At 52.0% G+C, this 20,277-nt stretch overlaps 7 protein-coding genes across 7 annotated transcripts; 3 read left to right on the plus strand and 4 right to left on the minus strand.

The window, feature by feature from the left end:
• Window positions 1-355: 355 nt before the first annotated feature.
• Window positions 356-2,302, minus strand: Z520_02214 (uncharacterized protein; the record flags this gene model as incomplete). Its single annotated transcript, XM_016772728.1, has 3 exons — window positions 356-1,271; window positions 1,329-1,736; window positions 1,794-2,302. 3 exons carry the CDS (start codon window positions 2,300-2,302, stop codon window positions 356-358), a joined length of 1,833 nt encoding a protein of 610 aa, XP_016636198.1.
• A 2,598-nt stretch (window positions 2,303-4,900) lies between these two features.
• Z520_02215 (uncharacterized protein) lies at window positions 4,901-6,226 on the plus strand (the record flags this gene model as incomplete). Its single annotated transcript, XM_016772729.1, has 3 exons — window positions 4,901-5,481; window positions 5,567-6,132; window positions 6,189-6,226. The coding sequence occupies 3 exons, from the start codon at window positions 4,901-4,903 to the stop codon at window positions 6,224-6,226; spliced, it is 1,185 nt and encodes a 394-aa protein (XP_016636199.1).
• Window positions 6,227-6,392: 166 nt separating this feature from the next.
• On the minus strand, window positions 6,393-7,786 carry Z520_02216 (uncharacterized protein; the record flags this gene model as incomplete). Its single annotated transcript, XM_016772730.1, has 4 exons — window positions 6,393-7,160; window positions 7,243-7,455; window positions 7,515-7,576; window positions 7,642-7,786. 4 exons carry the CDS (start codon window positions 7,784-7,786, stop codon window positions 6,393-6,395), a joined length of 1,188 nt encoding a protein of 395 aa, XP_016636200.1.
• Window positions 7,787-8,624: 838 nt separating this feature from the next.
• On the plus strand, window positions 8,625-10,283 carry Z520_02217 (uncharacterized protein; the record flags this gene model as incomplete). Its single annotated transcript, XM_016772731.1, has 3 exons — window positions 8,625-8,850; window positions 8,972-9,057; window positions 9,108-10,283. 3 exons carry the CDS (start codon window positions 8,625-8,627, stop codon window positions 10,281-10,283), a joined length of 1,488 nt encoding a protein of 495 aa, XP_016636201.1.
• Window positions 10,284-10,543: 260 nt separating this feature from the next.
• On the minus strand, window positions 10,544-13,047 carry Z520_02218 (uncharacterized protein; the record flags this gene model as incomplete). The annotated part of the gene is made up of 2 exons (XM_016772732.1): window positions 10,544-10,958; window positions 11,057-13,047. The coding sequence occupies 2 exons, from the start codon at window positions 13,045-13,047 to the stop codon at window positions 10,544-10,546; spliced, it is 2,406 nt and encodes an 801-aa protein (XP_016636202.1).
• Window positions 13,048-15,022: 1,975 nt separating this feature from the next.
• Z520_02219 (uncharacterized protein) lies at window positions 15,023-15,718 on the plus strand (the record flags this gene model as incomplete). The annotated part of the gene is made up of 1 exon (XM_016772733.1): window positions 15,023-15,718. One exon carries the CDS (start codon window positions 15,023-15,025, stop codon window positions 15,716-15,718), a length of 696 nt encoding a protein of 231 aa, XP_016636203.1.
• A 1,568-nt stretch (window positions 15,719-17,286) lies between these two features.
• On the minus strand, window positions 17,287-19,184 carry Z520_02220 (uncharacterized protein; the record flags this gene model as incomplete). Its single annotated transcript, XM_016772734.1, has 3 exons — window positions 17,287-17,783; window positions 17,856-17,998; window positions 18,049-19,184. The coding sequence occupies 3 exons, from the start codon at window positions 19,182-19,184 to the stop codon at window positions 17,287-17,289; spliced, it is 1,776 nt and encodes a 591-aa protein (XP_016636204.1).
• Between the last annotated feature and the right edge of the window lie 1,093 nt (window positions 19,185-20,277).

Genomic DNA, 20,277 nt, shown 5'->3' on the forward strand with positions numbered 1-20,277 from the left:
TATCATCACCAAAGCGGTTAGGGTGACATTGCTTGGAAAAGCACAGGGCGGCGTCATCATTGGCCTAAAGTGGGTGGCTCTAATTTACCTCGCCTTAGCCTTGTTTCAGCTGCATTGACACCTACCTGCGTTGAAAGAAACATGTGGAGGGTGGTTCCGGGCTGTAGACAGGCTTGATTCGATCTTATTCTGTGGAGTACATTACACTTTACCGTATCACACCTATCTTTTGAGTGCTACGATATCCGCAAATGCTGTACTTTATTTGAGTCGTCGCAGCTGGCTGCATAGACCGAGCAAGCGATGGCTGGATCCCCATATCACTTCTGGCCTGCTTCACCATCACTGCATTGACCTACACAGGCACCGGGCATCCGAAGCTGACGGCGACAGTCCCATCAGGGCCGAACACAGCAATCAAACCCTCAATAGCGGCCCAGGTACCCATGCCGCAGCAAGCAAGGCCCAGGAGAACGTAGATCAGTGCGATGGTGCTTCTGAACCACGTCTTCTTGTAGCCTCTGATCCATCGCTTCAAGCCGTCATCGTGCCTGATGGTCTCGCGCGTGGCCGGGTTGAAGCCCTCGCCAGGGAGTTCAGCGGCCTTGTGGATGATGCTGCTCATGTACATCATGCCTGGAAAGGTGTATGTGAAATTCATCATGAAGACGGCGCCGACAAAGCTGGTGATGCCGTTGAGGTTGGGCACCGCGCCCGCAACGACAAATGCGAGGATCCAGTAGCACGGTCCCAGAAGGTACCAGAGGATCTTGCCCTTCTTCTCGACAATCGAGGGGAACTTGAAGATTGCCTGGAAAACTTCCAGATACACTGTCTTCATGCCGATGTTGAAGTACATGATGATAGCAATCCAACCGGAGAGAAGTCGGAGGACATTCCCGGCAGTCTGAAGGCCGTATGGGTTGACCACGTTCACAATATTGCTAGCCGAGTATTGGCCGTAGAAGGAGTAGACGAAGACACCGAAGAACATGTACACAAGACAAATGAAAGCCTGGGCAAGAAACATGCCTTTCCAGAAGTCGAGCGGATGTCTCATCTCCGAGAGGAAGGCGACGAAGAGGAGAGCGCCAGCGTATGCGTAGACCATGGTGTTGACAGCGTTGAACGTGGCCGCAAAACCCGGAGATTGCTGTTGGTACTGATCTGGTGGAATGCCGGCAAAGACCTTGATGGGCTCGATCGTCTGGATGAGCGTAGACTTCGTGATTGCAGGGTAGTACGGTGCGAAGTGTGAAGCAGCAACCATACTGTTGTAACGCTGGTCAGCAAGCTATGTCAACAGACGGCCGAGGAAGATGACTAACCAGATGATGAAGTTCACAATATTGAACCACACGGCAGCATTCGAAATCCATCCAATCTTCCTCAAGCTTCGGATGAATCCTCCAAGCATCCCGACAACCATGATAACCACCATCATTGCCACGAAGCAAACGCTCGAGTGAGCGATCTGCTCAATGTTTAAAGCCTTGCTGAAGATCAAGATGGCCACGGTGAAGAATTGCTGGAGCGACTGGGCAATGTTGATGAAATGTCGCATCCTCACGCCGAAGAGGCGCAAAAAGGGATCACCAAAGCTCTGCATTGGATAGCGAGATGAGTCGAGATCGAGGAAAGTTTTCCAGATTACCCAGCCGCCCCAGGCGGCGAAAATGCCGAAGATGAGGTAGAGAGCTACACCCGTGCCGTAGCCAACGCTGGCAAAGACAAACCTATATTGCGTCGTCAAGTTACGATCTGTATTCATTGAAGTCTTGAGGAGTACTCACGGTGCCCCTGACCAACCCAGAATATCAGTGGTGATGAGGAAGAACATCTGGCCCCAGCTGGCAGTTCGGAGCGCACGAGCAGCATTACGCCATTCCGCGTCTGTCACCCTTAGCGGAGAGTCAGCAGACCCGGCATTGTCAACATCAGTGACAACATCCGCCGGCTGCTTCTCGTTGAGATGAGTTAAGGTCTGAAGTCTGGTCTCCTTGTCTGCTTTGGCCTTCTTTCGGCCAGTCTTTGAAAAGACATTCTTGATCGAGTCGCGGAGGGGGGAGCCATGCTCAGCCTGGAACACTTTGTTCTCATCGATCTCCATCTCACGCTCAATCTTGGCCCAATAGACGTATTCTTCGTACGTCACGGTGCTGTCCACGCGAGCGGCGAAACCCCATGTACGCTCCATGACCTGTGGCTTCTCACTGGGCGCGACCGATGACTTACGCATCTGCTGCTCGGTCACCACATCCAGCTCTGGGGCTGGATGTGTTACGGGGGCGATATACTCCATGGTTGAAAGACAGTGGAGGGAGTGAATGAGAGGAGCGCGAAAATGAAGTAGTACGGTGTAAGGAAAGCAGGGTTGTTGAGAACCAAGGGGCTACTAATAAGTGAACACAGAACGGAGTCATCTGGTCGCATCCCTGTGTCGCTCCTCACGATGTAACATGGAATGAACACATGAGCAGACAGGCAGTTGCTATCTAGCCATTGGCAGGCGCTAGAAATTGTGCCCGCAGTGTTAGCGATATCTCATGCTCGTCTTGATAAGATGGCATCGTGCTTGGGTTGCACAAGCACGACAATAAGCTCTGCTGCGATTCGCCGGGTGTTCGATGAGGGTCCATAGGATGGGCGGCCGAGGCTTTTGCCGCTGCGATTGCGAGCAAACAAACAATATAGGCGGGGAATTGCAGCGTTTCATCGCCGGTCACCGTCCCAGCACGACACGGCTCGCGCTCAGATAGCAAGAACAGGATCTGCACTATAGACTGAATTCACCCGGACACGCCAAGCACAAATCAAGCCCGAGCGGGAAGGTGACAAGCTTTCGGAGGCGCCAAGCTTCCTTCGATTCGGCCTCCAGGTGTGTCGGAAAACTTGGCAAACCTTGGCAATGGCAAACTGATCTTAAACTCGGGGTGGGATGGCAGGAGGGTGGGAGAATGGTGTGGCCGTTGAAATGGAAGTAAGCCAGATTCCAATGGAATGCCAATCTGTTAGCCTGCTTTATCCCCCACCCACGCACGAAGGTGACACTCAGCAGCAAGAGCTACTAAATCGATACCTCCACATCCCTGCTTCAGCCTCAAGGGATCGGGAGATGCGAGAAGCTGCGATGTAACACTTCTCTGGCTGCCTTTGAGCCATCAATGCCCCAACCGGTCCAGTCTTGCATGTGAGCGTCAGTTATCCGGTATGTAGTCCTGATAGCCGTTGCCGGAGATCCCTGTTCAACGCCACTATCATAAGATAAAGAAAAGGTGGAAGCAGCGCAGTGGCTGAAGATTGGCTGGAAAGGATCGATGGCTACCTGTAGCTATCTGTTGTTGCGGTGGGCTGTCGCTGGTAGTGGAGTGAAAACGAGTTAGGAGTTAATAGAGAAGGCAACTCATTTGTATGTAAGTAGCTGTGCCAGGCCAAGCCGGCGCACCTTCCTGTCCTGCAGTGGCTACCGATGTGACGCTCCTGGAGTCTTTTGAATTATCCTTTCCGGGGCTCGATTATTGGGATCGTTCCCCTTTCTGTTTTTAGACGTGGAGACGAACTGCGACTTTTGCCCGGATGAAATACTCTGTACATACACCTGCCAACAAAAGGACAGCCTGTGCACGGTGTTGTGCGAGAAGAGCTTCTACGAAAGTGAACCTCATCTGCTCCCAAGATCCATTCTACTCGAATAGGTTTGCTGTTCTACCAAGCAATACTTACCTGACCTCCCTGGGTACGATACAAGCGCACCAGAGATTCAGGTACACACAGGGTGGCTAGATCGAGTCCGCAAGCCTATTGCTTGAAAGAGGTTGCACTTTAAGCTGTTTCTCATAAGGGGCTTTCATTTAGACATGATGCCAAAAAGCTGACGAGAACTTTGCACCCAGCCAGCAGTGTCTTGATCACAGCACCATATAAAACACACATATTTCATGTCCTGATATGGCTAGACAACTTCAGAAGCTACTCTGGGCATCACTAATACGCTGTGAGGTAGGTTCTGGTGAAGCCTGCTTCCATAATTCATGCTTTTCATGGTGTGGCTCGGGAGGTCTGCCCAAAAGAGTGCGACCTCGACCGTGTTGTAATGGCAAGCAACCTTCGATCAGGCTCAAGCACCGTGCATCAAGGTACCTATAAAGCCTGAAGGGTCTGCTCCTACCCATCTGAATCTACCATGTCCTTCGATCGAGTCACAGTGACCGCGGACTTGGTACACACCATGATTAACAATGTTTGGGTGTCGGCCATGCATGCATGAAAGAATGCGCCTTACGCGATCGAGTCCAATGTGATAATAACCAACGCGGAACGAAGGCATATCATCGGTGTCAACCTGAAAAACAAGTGGCCAACTCCGAACAGCTATTTCTCAACAGGGACAGAAAATCTAGAGCATTGCGCTGAAGAGGGAACCGCCCTTTGCGAATCGATGTTTTCGTGCCAATTCTGGGTATGTCAACCAAAGCCAGGAGCGTACGAGGAACGCAGCTTCTTAAAAGGAAGATATAAGATACACAGCGGAGATAGCTGTCGTGGAGAACGTCCATGAAGCTATTTCCGAGACGCCTTTTCGGGTTCGGGACTCGTCCCCCGAAGTCCCGGAGTTCTCGACCTCCACCTCCGAATGCGGGCCCACAGCATCGACTGCTGATCTGTCAGCTAGACACCACCCCCGTCGATAACCGCAGTTGAGCTCCAGTCCCACGGGGAGGCTTGTGACAGACCGAGGGCTGCAGCTAGTGCAAAGCTGGGGTAATGAAGGTGGTCCCGGATGTCAGGGACAGATAATGAGACTCCCACAACATGGGAGGGCAAAGCGTATACAAGCCCCAGCTATCTCAACACGGCTCAAAAATAATTCTGCTCAAGACTGCCTGTACTGCTGAAGAAAATGTCACAGCACTGCAGGCCGTTACTGCGTGTAGCTGCGTCGACGACGACACGCTCGGCCATCCGATCATATGCATCCCAGGCGGCACAGCCGGCGACGCGAAAATTGAATGTGCCCATTGATTTCGGCAAGACTCCTCTTCTGCATCATTCCCCCAAGACGTTTACACACACGTCTGGTCTACCGCAGGGCGGCTCTTCGACGAGATTGAATCTCTGCCAGGCGGTTAACGAGGGGCTGAGAACCGCTCTGAGGGAAGACAACAAGGTGCTCTGCTTCGGCGAGGATGTCGCATTCGGCGGCGTTTTTCGCTGCACACTGAACCTACAGTCAGAGTTTGGGCCAGACCGCGTCTTCAACACCCCCATCACCGAGCAAGGAATTGTGGGCGCTGCGATTGGCATGGCCGCCGAGGGCGCAAAACCGGTGGTGGAGATCCAGTTTGCCGACTATGTCTTTCCAGCCTTTGATCAGATTGTGAATGAGGCTTCCAAATTTCGCTACCGGGAGGGCTCGACCGGTGCGAACCTAGCTGGGATGGTCATCAGGATGCCCTGTGGCGGAGTGGGACATGGTGCCTTGTGAGTTTGAACCCTTGCCAATAACAGGACAAATTTTGACTTTTTGTCTTCGACGTGAGTGCTAACCCCTTCTTCCCACTTTTAGATATCATACTCAATCCCCGGAATCGTTGTTCTGCCATGTGCCCGGTTTCAAAGTCGTCGTCCCGCGATCTCCCAGTCAAGCGAAAGGGCTCCTTCTCGCATCGATTCTCGAGTCCAAAGACCCCGTGATCTTCATGGAACCTAAGATCCTGTACCGCGCCGCCGTCGAAGAAGTCCCCGATGAACTCTACACGCTTCCACTCTCGAAAGCCGAAGTAGTCAAGCCCGGTGCCGACCTGACCATCATCTCCTACGGTCGGCCTCTGTATAACTGTCTTGCGGCTATTGAGGCCGCGGAGAAGGCCTCGCCGGGCATCAGCGTTGAGCTAATCGATCTACGCACGATATACCCGTGGGACAGGAAGACGGTTCTGGAGAGCGTGGCGAAGACGGGCCGCGCCATCGTCGTCCACGAGAGTATGGTCAACTATGGCGTGGGATCGGAAATCGCGGCAACTATTCAGGAACAGGTTCTCCTGTCTCTTGAGGCGCCGGTAAAGCGACTCGGAGGTTGGACCACGCATACAGGGTTGGCCTGGGAGAAGTTTATTTTCCCTGATGTCACGAGTGAGTATCTAGGTCTATCCTTTCGTGTCTGGGTCTTGGGTCACTGACTTCAATAGGGATATATGATGCTATCCTGGAGGTTTTGGAGTACTGAATTGGTGCGGAAGACATTTTATATTTCTGGCAGACAGGGAACACCTGGAACAATCAAAAAGACTTGAATATCTGGCATAGCATGAGGTCGGAGGGCTCCTGGCGTTTTGGATCCGGGTTTAGTCTCACATGTCTATATTAGCTACAACTACCTTATTCGATGAGAATTACAGTGCTTTGATTCCGCCCTCATAGTCCTCTGCGTCGTACTCCTCTGGGTATTTCTCCATCAGCCGCTTGAGTTCCATTCTCTGAGCTTCTTGCTCCTCCGAATACTCTGCATACACGTCGTCAAAGACGGAACTCAAGCGGGGTTTCTTCTCCCTCTCAGCAGCCTTCAATTCAGTCAGAATGTCCTTTCGTATTTGATCTCTGGTCTCCTTGTCCATGTCGTCATTCCAAAGACCCTTGTTCTCGAGCCACTTCTTGAGTCGGACGATCGGATTATCCCGGGTCTTCCACGGGTTTACTTCATCGTGTGTTCGATAGGCAAAGCTGTCGTCGCTGGTGCTGTGGTGGGAAATGCGATAACTCATCATCTCCAGGAGGATGGGACGTCCACCGTTCTGAAGAGCGCGGCGTCGTGCTTCTTTCGTCGCTTCATAGACCGCAAAGATATCTGTACCATCTACTCGTAACGTTTCAATGCCGTAGCCGATCCCACGGCTTGCGATGCCGTCGCCACGATACTGCTCCGTTGTCGGCGTCGAGATTGCGAATCCATTGTTACGGCAAATGAAAATGACCGGGCAGTCTCGAACGGCAGCTAGATTCAGAGCCCCGTGGAAATCCCCTTCGCTTGCTGCGCCGTCTCCGAAATATGCAACCGCGACTCTTGGTGACTTGTTGCCGGTCTCTCGATCTGCAAGTTTCAAGGCATATGCAGCTCCGGTGGCGTGGGGGATTTGAGTCCCTAGAGTCGATGCAACAGCATGCTGCCCAGATCAATATCGATCAGCGACATCAACTCCACTTCCTCCATAAGCGCTCACTTGTATTAACGCACCGAGAACTTACCACTCCTGTTTTCAATCTCCCACTGTAGTGGCAGGGCATATTTCGGCCTTTCCCAGGATCGTTCTTGTTATGCACCAATTGGCTCAAGAAGTCCTTAAGCGTGTAGCCACGCTGCTTGAACACCCCCGTTTCTCGGTACTGGCACGTAATCACATCGTCCGGACCTAGTGCTGCTGCTGATCCTACCATGATTCCCTCTTCGCCCGCCGAGACCTGCAAGGGTGGTGTATGAGCAGCCTGTTTTTCTTGGGAGCAGTCCTTCCGCGACATACCATGTAAAAGCTCAGTCGTCCCTGTCTTTGGGCTTCAGACATGATAGTATCCAAGATATTGACTATATCCTCGGACGAGTTCTCAGCATGCTGTCATCAGATCCTGATTGACCAGGGACAAAGGTACCAGTCAACATGTTCCTGTACCACTCAAGGACCTGCTCGTCTGTCACGTCTGGAGGCGCACGAGTGTCGTCCTGGACTCTTCCTTCCTGGTTCATGACTCGGTAGGTGGCGATAGGTGGTAAGGATTTCGGCACCAAAAAGTCCATTTTGGTACTGAGGGGACTGCCGGTCGCACCTGGGAAGCGAGGACTGTAGCCAGCTGCTTGTCAAAACCGTCCAGACGACATATTTGAGCACTTTTGGGTGCGAGTACTAACGAGGTAGAGATCTCCCCAAGCGTCACTGTTGAATTCCATCTTGCAAAGACTCTGGCCGAGGCACGTCGACTGGTGGACGATATGTTCACGCTCCCTGCAGTTCGAAGCCACATGTTTGGCAGTGGCCCTCTCATCTAGAACTAATGCTCAGAGTTCCATTGAAGTCGGGATGAATATCAGCTCTGATACTTAGCAAGTTTACCATCCGGCGCACAGGCACCCGCTGAGGGTGGGGCGGTTATCATCGGCAACAACCTGCATCGGCCGCCCCTGGCTATTCGATAGCTCCCGCTCTAGTCGTTATCCCCCGCTCTTAGTCTTTATCCCCCGCCGGCTCGAAGCATAATCAGACGATGAGTGAAGCTCCGAATTTGGCGAAGGAGTCGTATTGGCCCGGGGAGAGAAACATGACTCCGGAGGACCATCTCTAACTTCCCTCCTTCATACAGAGCTCAGTCAGCCCGGCCTCAGTTTTCCGGTCGGTTTAGTCTCCTAACACCGATCTCGGTGACCAAGACTTGAATTTAATTGTCGGAAATTGACTAGGACAACCGAAATGCGAAGTCCCAATGTCGCCGCAAGGAACCGCAGACAGCCGCACGCGCGGCGCCTTCTCACTGAGGTCCATGGCAGAGCAGCCGAGGAGGCACAAGTCATATTACAATTGCTGTTGTGGCCGCCAACGCCAACTGATCTGAGGACCTTTCAGGGTTGAAGCTGCACAAATATGAACCGGGTGCTGGTCAGAGACTTGCTGCGTCGAACTCACCAGTTTTCAGTGGCAGCACACTATTCAAATCGACAAGCCTTCCACAGTTCGCCATCATGGTGTGTCGTCAGGCCATATCTCCTCGCAGACATTGGAGAAGGTAGAATCACGACGATATTCCAAGCGGCTTCAAACAGCCGGATAACGAAAACACAGGAATCACAGAGTGCCAAATCGTCAGTTGGTCGGTAAAACCGGGAGACCACGTCGCACAATTCGACCCCATATGCGAAGTCCAGTCAGATAAAGCTACTGTAGAGGTGCCTAATGTCCTCCCTCCTCATTCCTCAGCAAAATTCTCACAGGTCGGGGCGAACAGATAACCTCGAGATTCGATGGCGTGGTCAAAGCCCTCCATTATGAGCAGGATGAAGTTGCCATCGTCGGAAAGGTGCGTTGCGATGTCCTGAGAACCAGTTTGTTGCCTAACCTGATGTGAAGCCACTGTTGGATATGGATATTGCAGACGAGACAACTGGGGATCCGGTCCTTGCGAACGTCCCTGCAGAGCAGGGCCCTTCCGAGAGTGGACCTGAGTCAGTCAAGGGAATCTTTGGAGGACAAATTGAACAATCGCCGTCACCACTTGAACGGCATTCTGAGACACAGGCTTCGTCGTCGATCGTGTCCACGCCCCAAATGAAAGAAAATCTTCCTGCCAAATCTTCCGCACTCCTCACCCCTGCTGTGCGACATCTGCTCAAACAAGCAGGAATCGATGTGAACGATGTCCAGGGGACTGGTAAAGATGGACGCATTACAAAAGACGACGTCCAACGATATATCCAGACAAAATCGAATACTGGCGAATCCCAACCACCGCCTGCCGCTCACTCCAATGATGCGTTGACACAACATGTGAAAGAAGACCAGGTCATGCCATTGAACCCCACCGAGAAACACATGTTCAAAGTCATGACCCATTCTCTTACGATCCCTCACTTCCTCTATACGCACAGCGTGGACGTCACATCAATCAACCTTCTCCGGCGAAAGTTCAACACGAGCCCGAGTCTCTCAGCTACGCTCTCCACAGGAGGCACGCCTGTGTCGAAGCTGACGATCCTCCCATTCATCATGAAGGCACTGTCGCAAGCCTTTTCACAATTTCCGAAACTCAACGCCCATCTCGACATCGCCAGTCATCCGGCACACCCGCAACTGATTCTGAAATCCTCTTGCAATTTCGGCATTGCGATAGATACCCCACAGGGACTGCTAGTCCCTGTGGTCAAGGACGTACAGAAACACTCCATCATCTCCCTCGCCACTGAAATCAAGCGGTTGAGCGATCTCGCACAGGCGGGACGTCTTGCGCCAGAAGACTTCAAGGGTGCCACTTTCACCATCAGCAATATTGGGAGTATCGGTGGGAGCGCTGTGTCTCCAGTGATTGTGGCTCCGATGGTTGGGATCCTGGGGGTGGGTAGAGCTCAAGATGTCCCGGTTTTCACAACTGACAAGCACGGCGGTGAACATATTGTCAAGCAAGAGCAGGTGGTGCTGAGCTGGAGTGCGGATCATAGGGTCCTTGACGGCGCAACTGTCGCCAAAGCCGCTGAGGTTGTGGGCACCCTGATACAAAATGCCGAGAGTCTGGGACTGGCGTTGCGATGAAGATAATTTAATTTACCAAGGAGATATCTGATATAGAACAACCAAGCACGATGTCAGGAATAGAGACCCTACTTGTCAGACTCCGGGTCATCCTATGGGAGATGCCAACATTCCGCAAAGAAAGGTAAACGACTTTGACTCTATTGTGGTAGCGTATTGGCTTGAGCTCTGCAGGATCTTGGTCTTCTGATACGAAAGAATTACCACTTCTCCCACGGCAGTTTCTCCCAGCGGACTACCGCCGGCAACTCACCACTTGGTCAGATTCTGAATAGAGCCAATGTATCCGTGAATCCGGAGATGGTACTCATAGTTTTCATAACCAAGGCCTTCCCGTCCCGGACAATCAAATTTTGCGTGCCCACGGTGTTCAAGTTATACACACCGATGTTCGAGAGGCTCCCTTCGAGCGAGAAGATGGCCGGCTGGCACGAACTGGTAATCAAACAAGCCTGGCCGTAGTCGCTGAAAAAGCTATACAGCCCCGCCCCATAGGTGAGGATCGAGCTCGAGTTGAGGATACGCAAAGCATACGCGGAGCAGTTGCTCGAGGGAAAGGTGGTTGAATTGCAAATCGCGGCGTAATTCGGATCTCTGAGTGCAGGATTCACGGGGAAGGGCAAATAGGCGGGCGGATTGGGCTGATAGTACGCCGTCTCGGTCTGTATTAAGCCCCTGCCTCAGAGTTAGCCTCGATGCCTGCATTGGGATGGAAAAATGGTAGTATAAGGGACCTCTAGCCAACACAAGCCTAGACCTTGAGGGAGACTTACATAAAAACATTCTGCGTATTGGCAAATTGGTATTGATACAGCGTGTGGTGCTCGGACGCTGTGCCCACGAGCCAAAAATTTCCTAACGAGCTTTCGTCGTAGAGTCCTCGACCTGCGTAAATTGTGATTTGCCTCTGTCCTGGGTCATCTAGGTCGTGGTCGGCCACCCACAGCCACACATTCTCCAGATACAATCCAGATGAGGACTTTGTCAAGTGCATCGTCATGTATGCCGCGATGCAATTGGTGTTGATGGGTGTAGGGGGTGTGCGATTCTGCGGCGTCTTCGGGCACTGCTTGAGGCTTAGATCTGAGCCGGCAAAGCCTCCGATCCGTGCGTGGACATCCCACATTCCCGAGGGCGAATTGGACGGGGAAGCGAGATTGTATTCCATGAGAATGGCCCCAGGCGCAGATGCCTGTGTGCTGACAACTAGGTCCGACAGCTCGACAGATCCCTTCTCGCCAGGCTGGCCGATTCGCAAGACGGGGAATGGTTGGTTCATGTTTGCGAACCAACCCCCGCTTCCCATGATGACAGAATAGGACTCGCCAACTATTCTAGCACCCGCAGGGATGTAGACAGTCGCCGACACCTTATACGTACCGTGGTCGATAAAGAGGATCTTGCGGGAAAATGCCGAGGCAAGGATGGCAGCTTGTAGAGCTGCCGTGTCATCTGTCACACCGTCACCTCGACATCCGATAGATCTTGCACTGACGAATTGAGACAAGGGAAAAGTCTCGTATTGGGGCTTGGATCGCACGTAGTACTTGTCGCCGCTCATCAGAGAAGCTGGCCTGGTGTTCGGACTGACGGGTCCTTGGAGCTTCTTGACCCCCGTGGACGTATATGTATTACCCTCTCGCCAGCCAGCAATGGCCAGGGTAGTGGAGCCTTTTGTACCAGAAAGAATTGGTCCGCTTAATCCCTGGACAGCAACGTCAACCTTCTTGAGTTTGATGTTCTCTAAAACCAAGCTCCCTTCTGCGGGTTTTTGAGGATGGGTGTTGTAAGAGGTACGTATGCCTACACGCGTGTCCGTAATGCTGGAATCGAGGAGGGTTACTGAACCGACGCCTTGATCTATTTTTCGCGGACCTCCCCAAGACATGTCGATACCTATTGAACAATTGATGATGTTTATATCCTGATATGTCCAGCTCCAGTCCCAAGTATTATTGATGGCAGTCCCTGCATTATAAAATGTGAGATTTCTCATGGTGAACTGCTGATTGCCGATCGCAGCAGCTTGACGACCTCCATGGAACACTAGGTCGCCGAGAAAGCCACCCGATCCCTCGGGGATGTACAAGCCTGTTTGTCGAGTACCATGCGCATCGCTCATTAAAAATCTCAGGTTTTGAAGGCTTGTGGATTGGGAAGCGGTCCATTTAAGGCCTGTCACTTCCTTAGCTGGGGCAATCAGGGTCATGTCAATGTTTAGATTGCGAATCTGGCGCCAGAAAACGTTGGTGGCATTGTACCTGTTATTGAAGTTTGTGTCGATCAGAGTACTGTCGGTAAAATTTCGACTTGCGCGCAGAGTAGGCATGCAGTTAGGGTTGCCGATGAGCTGAGTGTAGTAATAATCACTGATCGAGGACGATATCATGTACGTGCCCGCGGGGAAGTAGACGACAGCCGGTGTGGTCGTAGAAGATTTGCAACTTTCTGGATCACATCTGTCCCCGCTCTTTATCGCCAGGTTAATGGATGCGGTCTCATCGGTCACGCCGTCGCCCTTGGCGCCATAGTCTTTGACATTCCGAAAGACATGATAGCTGCTCGAATGCGGATTGAACGCTGCGATACCTTGGTGAGGGATGTCCTCAAGCCAGTAAGGGCAGGCGTTAGTCGGATTTGAGCTGGGTGAGACTATATCTTCAATGCTGATCGGATTCAAGGGGCTCTGTGCATATTGGTCCTGGGAGGCAGAGGACACCGAGATGTAAAGTGAGCATAGCACTAGAATGAGGTAAGAGGCCATCTTTAGAGGCGACAACAGAAGTGCTTGCTTGAGGCGATGTATGTGGTCATAAAGAAACGACAATGGCCTTGCGGGCCCTTTTCTGTAATAGGGTTTCTATACTTCTCTCCCGCCCTGGGGTCTGGGGATCAGCCGCACGCGGGGAAGTGCAATAGTGCTACCATCTCCAGCTTTTAGCGACATGCCAATAAAACTTACACGGCTAGTGCTAGTATCAATCCCTGTTGGGAGTAAACGCTCTAGCTGTGCGGACCAGTGAGGAGAAGAACGGGATTGCCTTGATGGACATGGGGCCTAGACTGGAATCGTCAACAGATTGGGAAGACACAGCCTAGTGGCCGGCAGTGTCGAGGCTGAAGACGAGCTGAGCACAGTCAGCCAGCCTTCTTCCGTGGCGCTCACCTAGAACAAGGTCTTTTTCTGCTTCTGGTCATCCGATCAGCACGCTCGAAATTCACTTGGGCACTGAAACCAGTTGACTTGTGGTCGAGAAGACGTTCCGGCCCTCGGCGCTGGGAGGCAGTGTGATAGTATAGAGCCAGGAACTCCATTCATCACCGATCGATATCCTTCCACTACCCTCGTTGGGTGATCTTAGGTACATGTTACAGAACCGAATAAGTGCCACGGCCGTCAACCGAGAAGGAGTAATGAGAGCAATCTGGGCCAGGTGAGAAGCACTTCCACGAAAGGATCAGCGAGTCAGTACGGCGGACTATGAAGACATTCGTGTAGCTTTCCTTCCATTTCATTTGGTGAACAACAGAAAAGGAAGACCGATTTTGCTTCCTTTCGCATCCTGAAATCCCATGCTGCCATGTGTCCTCTCAGCTCTGTTTGTCATTCAAGTTGGTGCTCGTGGCGCCGACTAGCTAGCACCTGTCCACCTCTGTAGCAGGATGAGCGTTGATCTGCCCAAGCTAAGTCTAAAGCGTTACGCCACTGGGGCCTCGAACAGTCTGAGTGTTGGCGGCTAGCTGGACAGGTGCGCACCGAAGCATTGTCCGCTAGTGGCCCAGATACATTCCGGGAGCACGACGTGGTGACGCAAATAGTTATTGACCGTGCTCACAGCCCTATTTTTCACAATTCACGAGCAGACCAGGTTCTGCGCCACGCATTTAACCCCATTTCCGAGCTCACCATGTACGTCCAACCGGAACCGATGCGGGCCAAGTGGAGCATCAATCCCTGACATTCAGCCTGGCTGACAGCCACCGTCCTCCTCCGGCTTCTGTTTAAGACTCGACTATAGCCGGCTCCAGATGTGCTATCCCTCGACTCCTTGTTCGTCAAGGAGCCATTGAGACTGAGGGCCACATTTTAAAAGAGACCTCGAGCGATAGCTCCAATTCTCTCATCCGAATGGAGCCCTTTGGACTGCAAGACGGCGCGCGTTCCATCTCAGAATGAAAAATTTGATCCCACCCTGGACCAGAAGATGAATTGTGACGAACTTCAAGCCTAAAATGGCAAGATCCTCAAGTTCACTACGGAGAAACTTGGTGACTAGCCGCTCCTAGAGCATGCTGAAGATATTCGAAGCACACCGCCAGCAATTTCCATTCCATATCTGACCAGTCCTAAGGTGGAGGGAGCTTCGCTATGCTTATGAGACAGAGCTCTATCCATATCGCATCTTACCGAACAAAGCGCATGATGTAGTGGTGCGAAAGGCTCACCCCTCCTTCGTTGGCCCTGACCGGTCAGCAACACCCGATTTTGGTTGGTAGATATATTTGCTAGGACGAGTTGCAGCAGCTTAGAGAAGTTCGCACGTGCACGTTTCAAACCGCTCAGGCTCTCGGGTACCATTCAAACTGCCTCGTTCAACCTGTTCTCTTCTTCGTCTGCTTCAGTGGAAGCTTGGGCCCGAGACGTACTCGACAGAGGCTATCAGCAGCAGTTAACAAAGCGAGGCGGCGAATTGATCTGACTTTACCAGCTTGGAGATAGCAGCGTGCTACATGGCATCATGAGTCATACTAACAGCAATGTTTTTGCATCTCTTCCACTGGGCGAGCACGATATTCGCCTGTTAAATATCATTTCGGATTACGACTCAGAGCTGATTCACTGTGAGCTTCACAACGAGTGTCTTGATTTAAAGGCACCGAAGAGCAGATTACCACACTACAATGCCTTATCCTACATGTGGGGCAGCGCTGAATGTGAGAAAACCACTTACATTAACGGATTACGGCTCAAGATTCGTATGAATCTTTGGGAATTTCTACGCCGTTACCAATATGACAATATCAGCACACCCATCTGGATCGATGCGCTCTGCATCGACCAGGGCTCCATCGAGGAGCGTAATCATCAAGTCCAGAGGATGGGCATCATATACAAGCATGCCAGAAGGGTCCTGGTATGGCTTGGTGCAGAGAAGCTCTGTAATCCTCTGGCTCTGGAAGTGCCGTCCGAACTTAAAAACAGGAGGAAACCCAGCCCTAAACGAGCGAGGCGCAGGCGTAGCACATGGATTCCCGCCTGGCGAATGCCGATGGACATCCCTGAGTTGCAGGAGATTCGCATTTCTCCACTAAGTGTGGAAGCAAACGACAGCGACTGGGAACCTTATCGGCAAACGATCCGTCGCGTGGCGCACTGTAATACTGGTCTCGATCACGGATCATTCAAGAGATTCTCCTCGGGCATGAGGTTGTGATTCTGTGGGAAAGAGCTCGGACGACCTGGGAAACACTCAAGAAGCTCGTCGAAACCTGTCGCCGCTATAATCAGTTACTCAGTGGATTCGAGGCGGGTCACATGGCACGTCTCTTGAAAGGCCACATGCCTTCCGCAACCCTTGAGGATCTCCTCTTCGTCTACGACAACTCAGCTTGTTCTGATTTTCATGACCGAATTTGTTCTCTCTTAGCACTTGCTTCAGAATAAGCCAGCGTGACAGCGTTGGCAGTGGATTACAGCATAGATCGCCCAGCTTTTTTTCTCCGAGTGCTTGACTATTGCAACTCTCACACCGGGTTCAACCTTGGTTTTCAATTGATGCGCATGCTCAATCTAGGCGTGCATCATTTCGCAGGTCTATGCCCTGTGGTCGCGGCGAGACTTCCATTCAGGAGGAGCTACTTACAAGAAGTCTATGGCATTCACTGGCTGTACTTGGGTGACGAGTTCTCTCCCCCGAGGGACTTGATATCGTTTCTACATGGAAAAAGAAATTACCACGTGTTTGAACTTCCCGAGTTGTACAATCGCAGACACTACTGGCGAAGTGCCTTCATGCTTCTGCGGCCCATACTTGGCAGGCGCGAGGAGCTCGAGGTTGCTGGATTAGCTATGTACGCAAGGATTCCGGCCACCCATTTGTCTTCTCCTTTCTTGGAATACAGGTTCTCGTACACTCTGACAATCCAACCCGCTGGATCAGAATCATCTCAAGCTACCGTGGGGGTCGTTAATCTATGCGACGATGAGGTTTTTCTTGTGGCGAACGCTTATTTATACGCCGTTCTTATCTGGGAGCTTGGGAATCCATCCAAGTCAAGAGCCTCAGAAGACCGAGATCAGAACGTGGATATAGGCGACATGGTCCCTGAATGAGATCAAAATGGGGCGCGATCCAAGCTGAGTGCTAGTGGGATACGAGCAGTAACAGAATGTCAAACTCAGGCTCACGGGCATCACCGATGCGCACCTCGATATGGGTTGGGGCATGGTGGACGAAGAGAAAGCCCTGCGCAGATGATTCCAGGCTTACGCCACTCTATGACAACTGATCTCTTCTGCAACTTGAGTTCGATACCACCTTCATCCTATCTTTCTTTTGTTCATAGAAGGCATCTCCCACATGGACGTGGGACACATACAATTCGTCTCACAATCGAGAGCTCTTGCACGGACGCCCGTCTTCCTTCGTGCCTCTCCCTCCGTCCTCTCAGGCTGAGCGTCAAGCCCTTGTTGACTATAACTATTGAAACACAGATAAGAGATATTGTTATTATTGTAACTAATTGCTCGTGTCCTATTCTTCTTGGATCTTACCACATCGGTAGCCTTACAGATATTGGTGTTAGCAATTTGTAGAAGGAGGGCCTGGTCAAGGCGGAGGAATTTGAGAGTCAATAATCATTTGACTCGCAGATGTACGGAACCTGTCTCGAAGTTAAACTTAGTTTCAAAGACGCAAGTTCATCCGGCAGATTCTGTTATCCTTCCTCGGTACATATCTCGGCCGCCGATACCGAGCATCCATCATTAGCACCAGAACTCTCAGCTTGCCGTCGAGGTGCCGTTAATTGCTGGGGGACCAAGGTACCACGGTCCACCGGTACCATCTCTGTTGTATTGTTGAATATCGTCACCGATCACCTGGAAGAGCACGATCAATAAAACGCCTTTGCTCTCGGTCTGGACGGCCGTATTGCAGAGATGAGTGGAGGAGATTGCGGACACGTTCTGCTGAGTGTCTGAGTCGAAGACGACGAAGTGGTCTGTCGAACTGGTGATTGTGTCCTCTGGTGCTGTTCCATTTGGACCTGCAAAAAGGATGTTGGAGCCTTGCACAGTCCCATCAACTGATTGGTATACCAGATAATTCGTATAACTGAGAGTAGAAGATGGATGGACGTCGGTGATACTGACCCCAGGCGCCAGTGTCCACTTGCCGACTGGGTGTTCAGCCGTAGGTATGTTACTGGCACTGAAGTTGTTGTCTTTCCACCACATGTTGATGGTATGATTTTGATTGACGAAGAAAACATATTCAGCTAAAACAAAGACACAAGGTTAGCCTTTGGAGACTTGCGAACTACGTCGAACGGTAGGAGCGGTCGACCTACTCGTCCCTGATTCCCACGTCTGACACCCAATTCCAGCATGGCCGTCGAGGTTGTCCCATGCGTGATCTGTAACTTCGCTCCATTGCGAAGACTGATTGGTCCAGTCAAACTGCCTGAAGCTCGAATTCGTGTCCGCGAACCATCTGCGTCTGGTTAAAAACACGTTATAGGGATGGCATGACAATATACCTACAAATGCAGCCCTGTCTGTGGAGCGTCGGCAGGGTTTGTCCCATTCAGACCGTCCGTGTAAGTATCAGTCGCATCACCATAAAAATTACCCCAATAGCACACCTGCATTCCGATGGTATCGGCATGGTTGACTTCTAGGCCGAGCTCATCAAGAGGTCCTGATGTCCAACTGAGAATATAGCCTGAAGTATTCGTCGCTATTCGTTGACGCATAATATAGTTCTCATCCACGTAGAACAGGTGCCACGTAGCAACTGTATCATTGACGTATGCAGCCGTCGCCAATGGCGTCCCATTTAACGCCCGTGGAGCGTCTTCATTGACTGGATAGAGGGTTGTCCAGCTACCTTCGCCGCTTGCTGGATCGCTCTTCTCGAATTGGATAGTACCGGTGAAGTCTTGATAAAACACAAAGATACTCGCGTCTACGCCGGGATTGGCCGCGGCAATTGCAATGCCAGTACCATTGAATGCTCCGTCCTTGGACGCGTAAATGGGGCTCAACTCGGGGCCGATGGCGTAGTTCGGGTCACCAGTAGGCTGTGGAATACTGCTTGTAGTAGAGGCCGTACTAGAGGTGTGATTGGATGGAGGTAGCGGGAAAGGTGAGGTCGCAGGTGCCGGACTTGAATGTTTTTTGGTGCCATATACAACACCGCAAGGGACGGCAATAGCTATGGCAACAATGAGGATCAGAGCCACTATGATCCACGGCCACTTTTTGTAGATTGGCTTGTCCTTGGACGCTCGGTCGAAGTGAGCTGGGTTGGAGTTCGCCGGCGGAATGGTAGAATGACCCTGGGAATAGGGCGGATAGTATGCAACGGGCTCAATATATCTTTCTTTCTCGACTGGTGAGTGAGCTCGTTCAGGAGCTGGAGAGACAACTTCCGAATATCGGTTTGCGGTGGACGGCGACTGTGGTTGCGAACTGAGGGATTGGAGTCCGAGGGTGGCCGACGTGCGGTCTGAGGCAAGTTGAGTGTCGGAAGGTTGTGGTGATGCCGAGAGATCATTCTGGTCAAGGCCCGGGCCGTATGGCTGATAGTGCTCGAGATCCGCAGTTCCAAGAGTGTGGAAGTCTGCCTGATGAGGCATCACATGTTGAAATTCGGGGTTCGAAGGTGGATTGGACATGGTGAGGTGACAAGTTCAGCGTTCCAGAGAACCGTCAAGGACTCAAGGCCACAGATATCAATCGCGACCCTGGAGGATGAGTGCCTGCGGAGGACTGAGGCTGTGCGAACAGCCAGATCAGGGCCAGTCTCGAGTTTCATGGTCGATTCCCTCACCACGTGGTTTGTCGGTCTGCAGGACCTCGCCAGGGAGTTGCCAGAACAGGGGCGAGCGAAGTTCAACCCGCAGGCGAGGCCGATTACTGCGAATGAGGTGAAATCTCGCTAAAAGGTCAGCCTCATATGCAGGGTGGCCTGGAATGAGGAGAAAGATATTTGCAAGGTGCCGGAATCGCGAAGCGAGTGGAATAGAACTCCAGAAAGTAGCATTGCGGGTCCATCAGCCGTAGGTAGTCGCTCGCACTGTCTTTCCGCTGGAAGCTCTTGCCGCTCCCGTACCGCCCTCGCATCATTGCTTTTTCCAGCCTTACCACTGCAACGAGTAGGTCGGGATGTCGTGAGGCTGGACTTGGTGCTGTTCTACCGGACCGGTCTTCATGTGAGCAATGTATGGAGTTTGTTCCCAGAACATCGACCTGGTACGATGTGCTCGAGCATTCCAGCAGCCCTCTATGAGGTGTCAGGGTTGAAGGACCCCTACCCTTGTGGGAATGGACGTTGGGTGGTTGCATGGGTATGAGGCTGAGGTGGAGTGGCCTCGACTGCGACTTGCCCCGGGCTAAATCTTTTTGGTGGAAATGAGGGGATAGTTGCGCACCAAGCACAGTGGATCGGCGGAGCAGTGGCGCTGTAGTCACATATCGTCGCAAGACGAGTTGGGGGCTGTCTTGCTTAGTACTGTAGCAATAGCTAGGTCTACCTGGTACGAGGAACAGAGTGAGGAGGATAGGGTCGCATGATCTAAACCGGAAGTAGGCTAGCGTGGTTTCGCAGCGCTTTTCGAATTCCCGCCATGCACGTGCCATGCCACGTTAATTTTTTCGACCCTGGCACGCCTGGCGTTGCCCGTCTCCAACTATTTCTTTCCGTGCAAAAACATCTGCTGCCCCCAAGATCCCTGCGTTACCGTTGGTGACGATGACTACGACTGTCAC

The sequence above is a fragment of the Fonsecaea multimorphosa genome, assembly GCF_000836435.1.
Source record: "Fonsecaea multimorphosa CBS 102226 unplaced genomic scaffold supercont1.3, whole genome shotgun sequence".
Taxonomy (NCBI): Eukaryota; Fungi; Ascomycota; class Eurotiomycetes; order Chaetothyriales; family Herpotrichiellaceae; genus Fonsecaea; species Fonsecaea multimorphosa.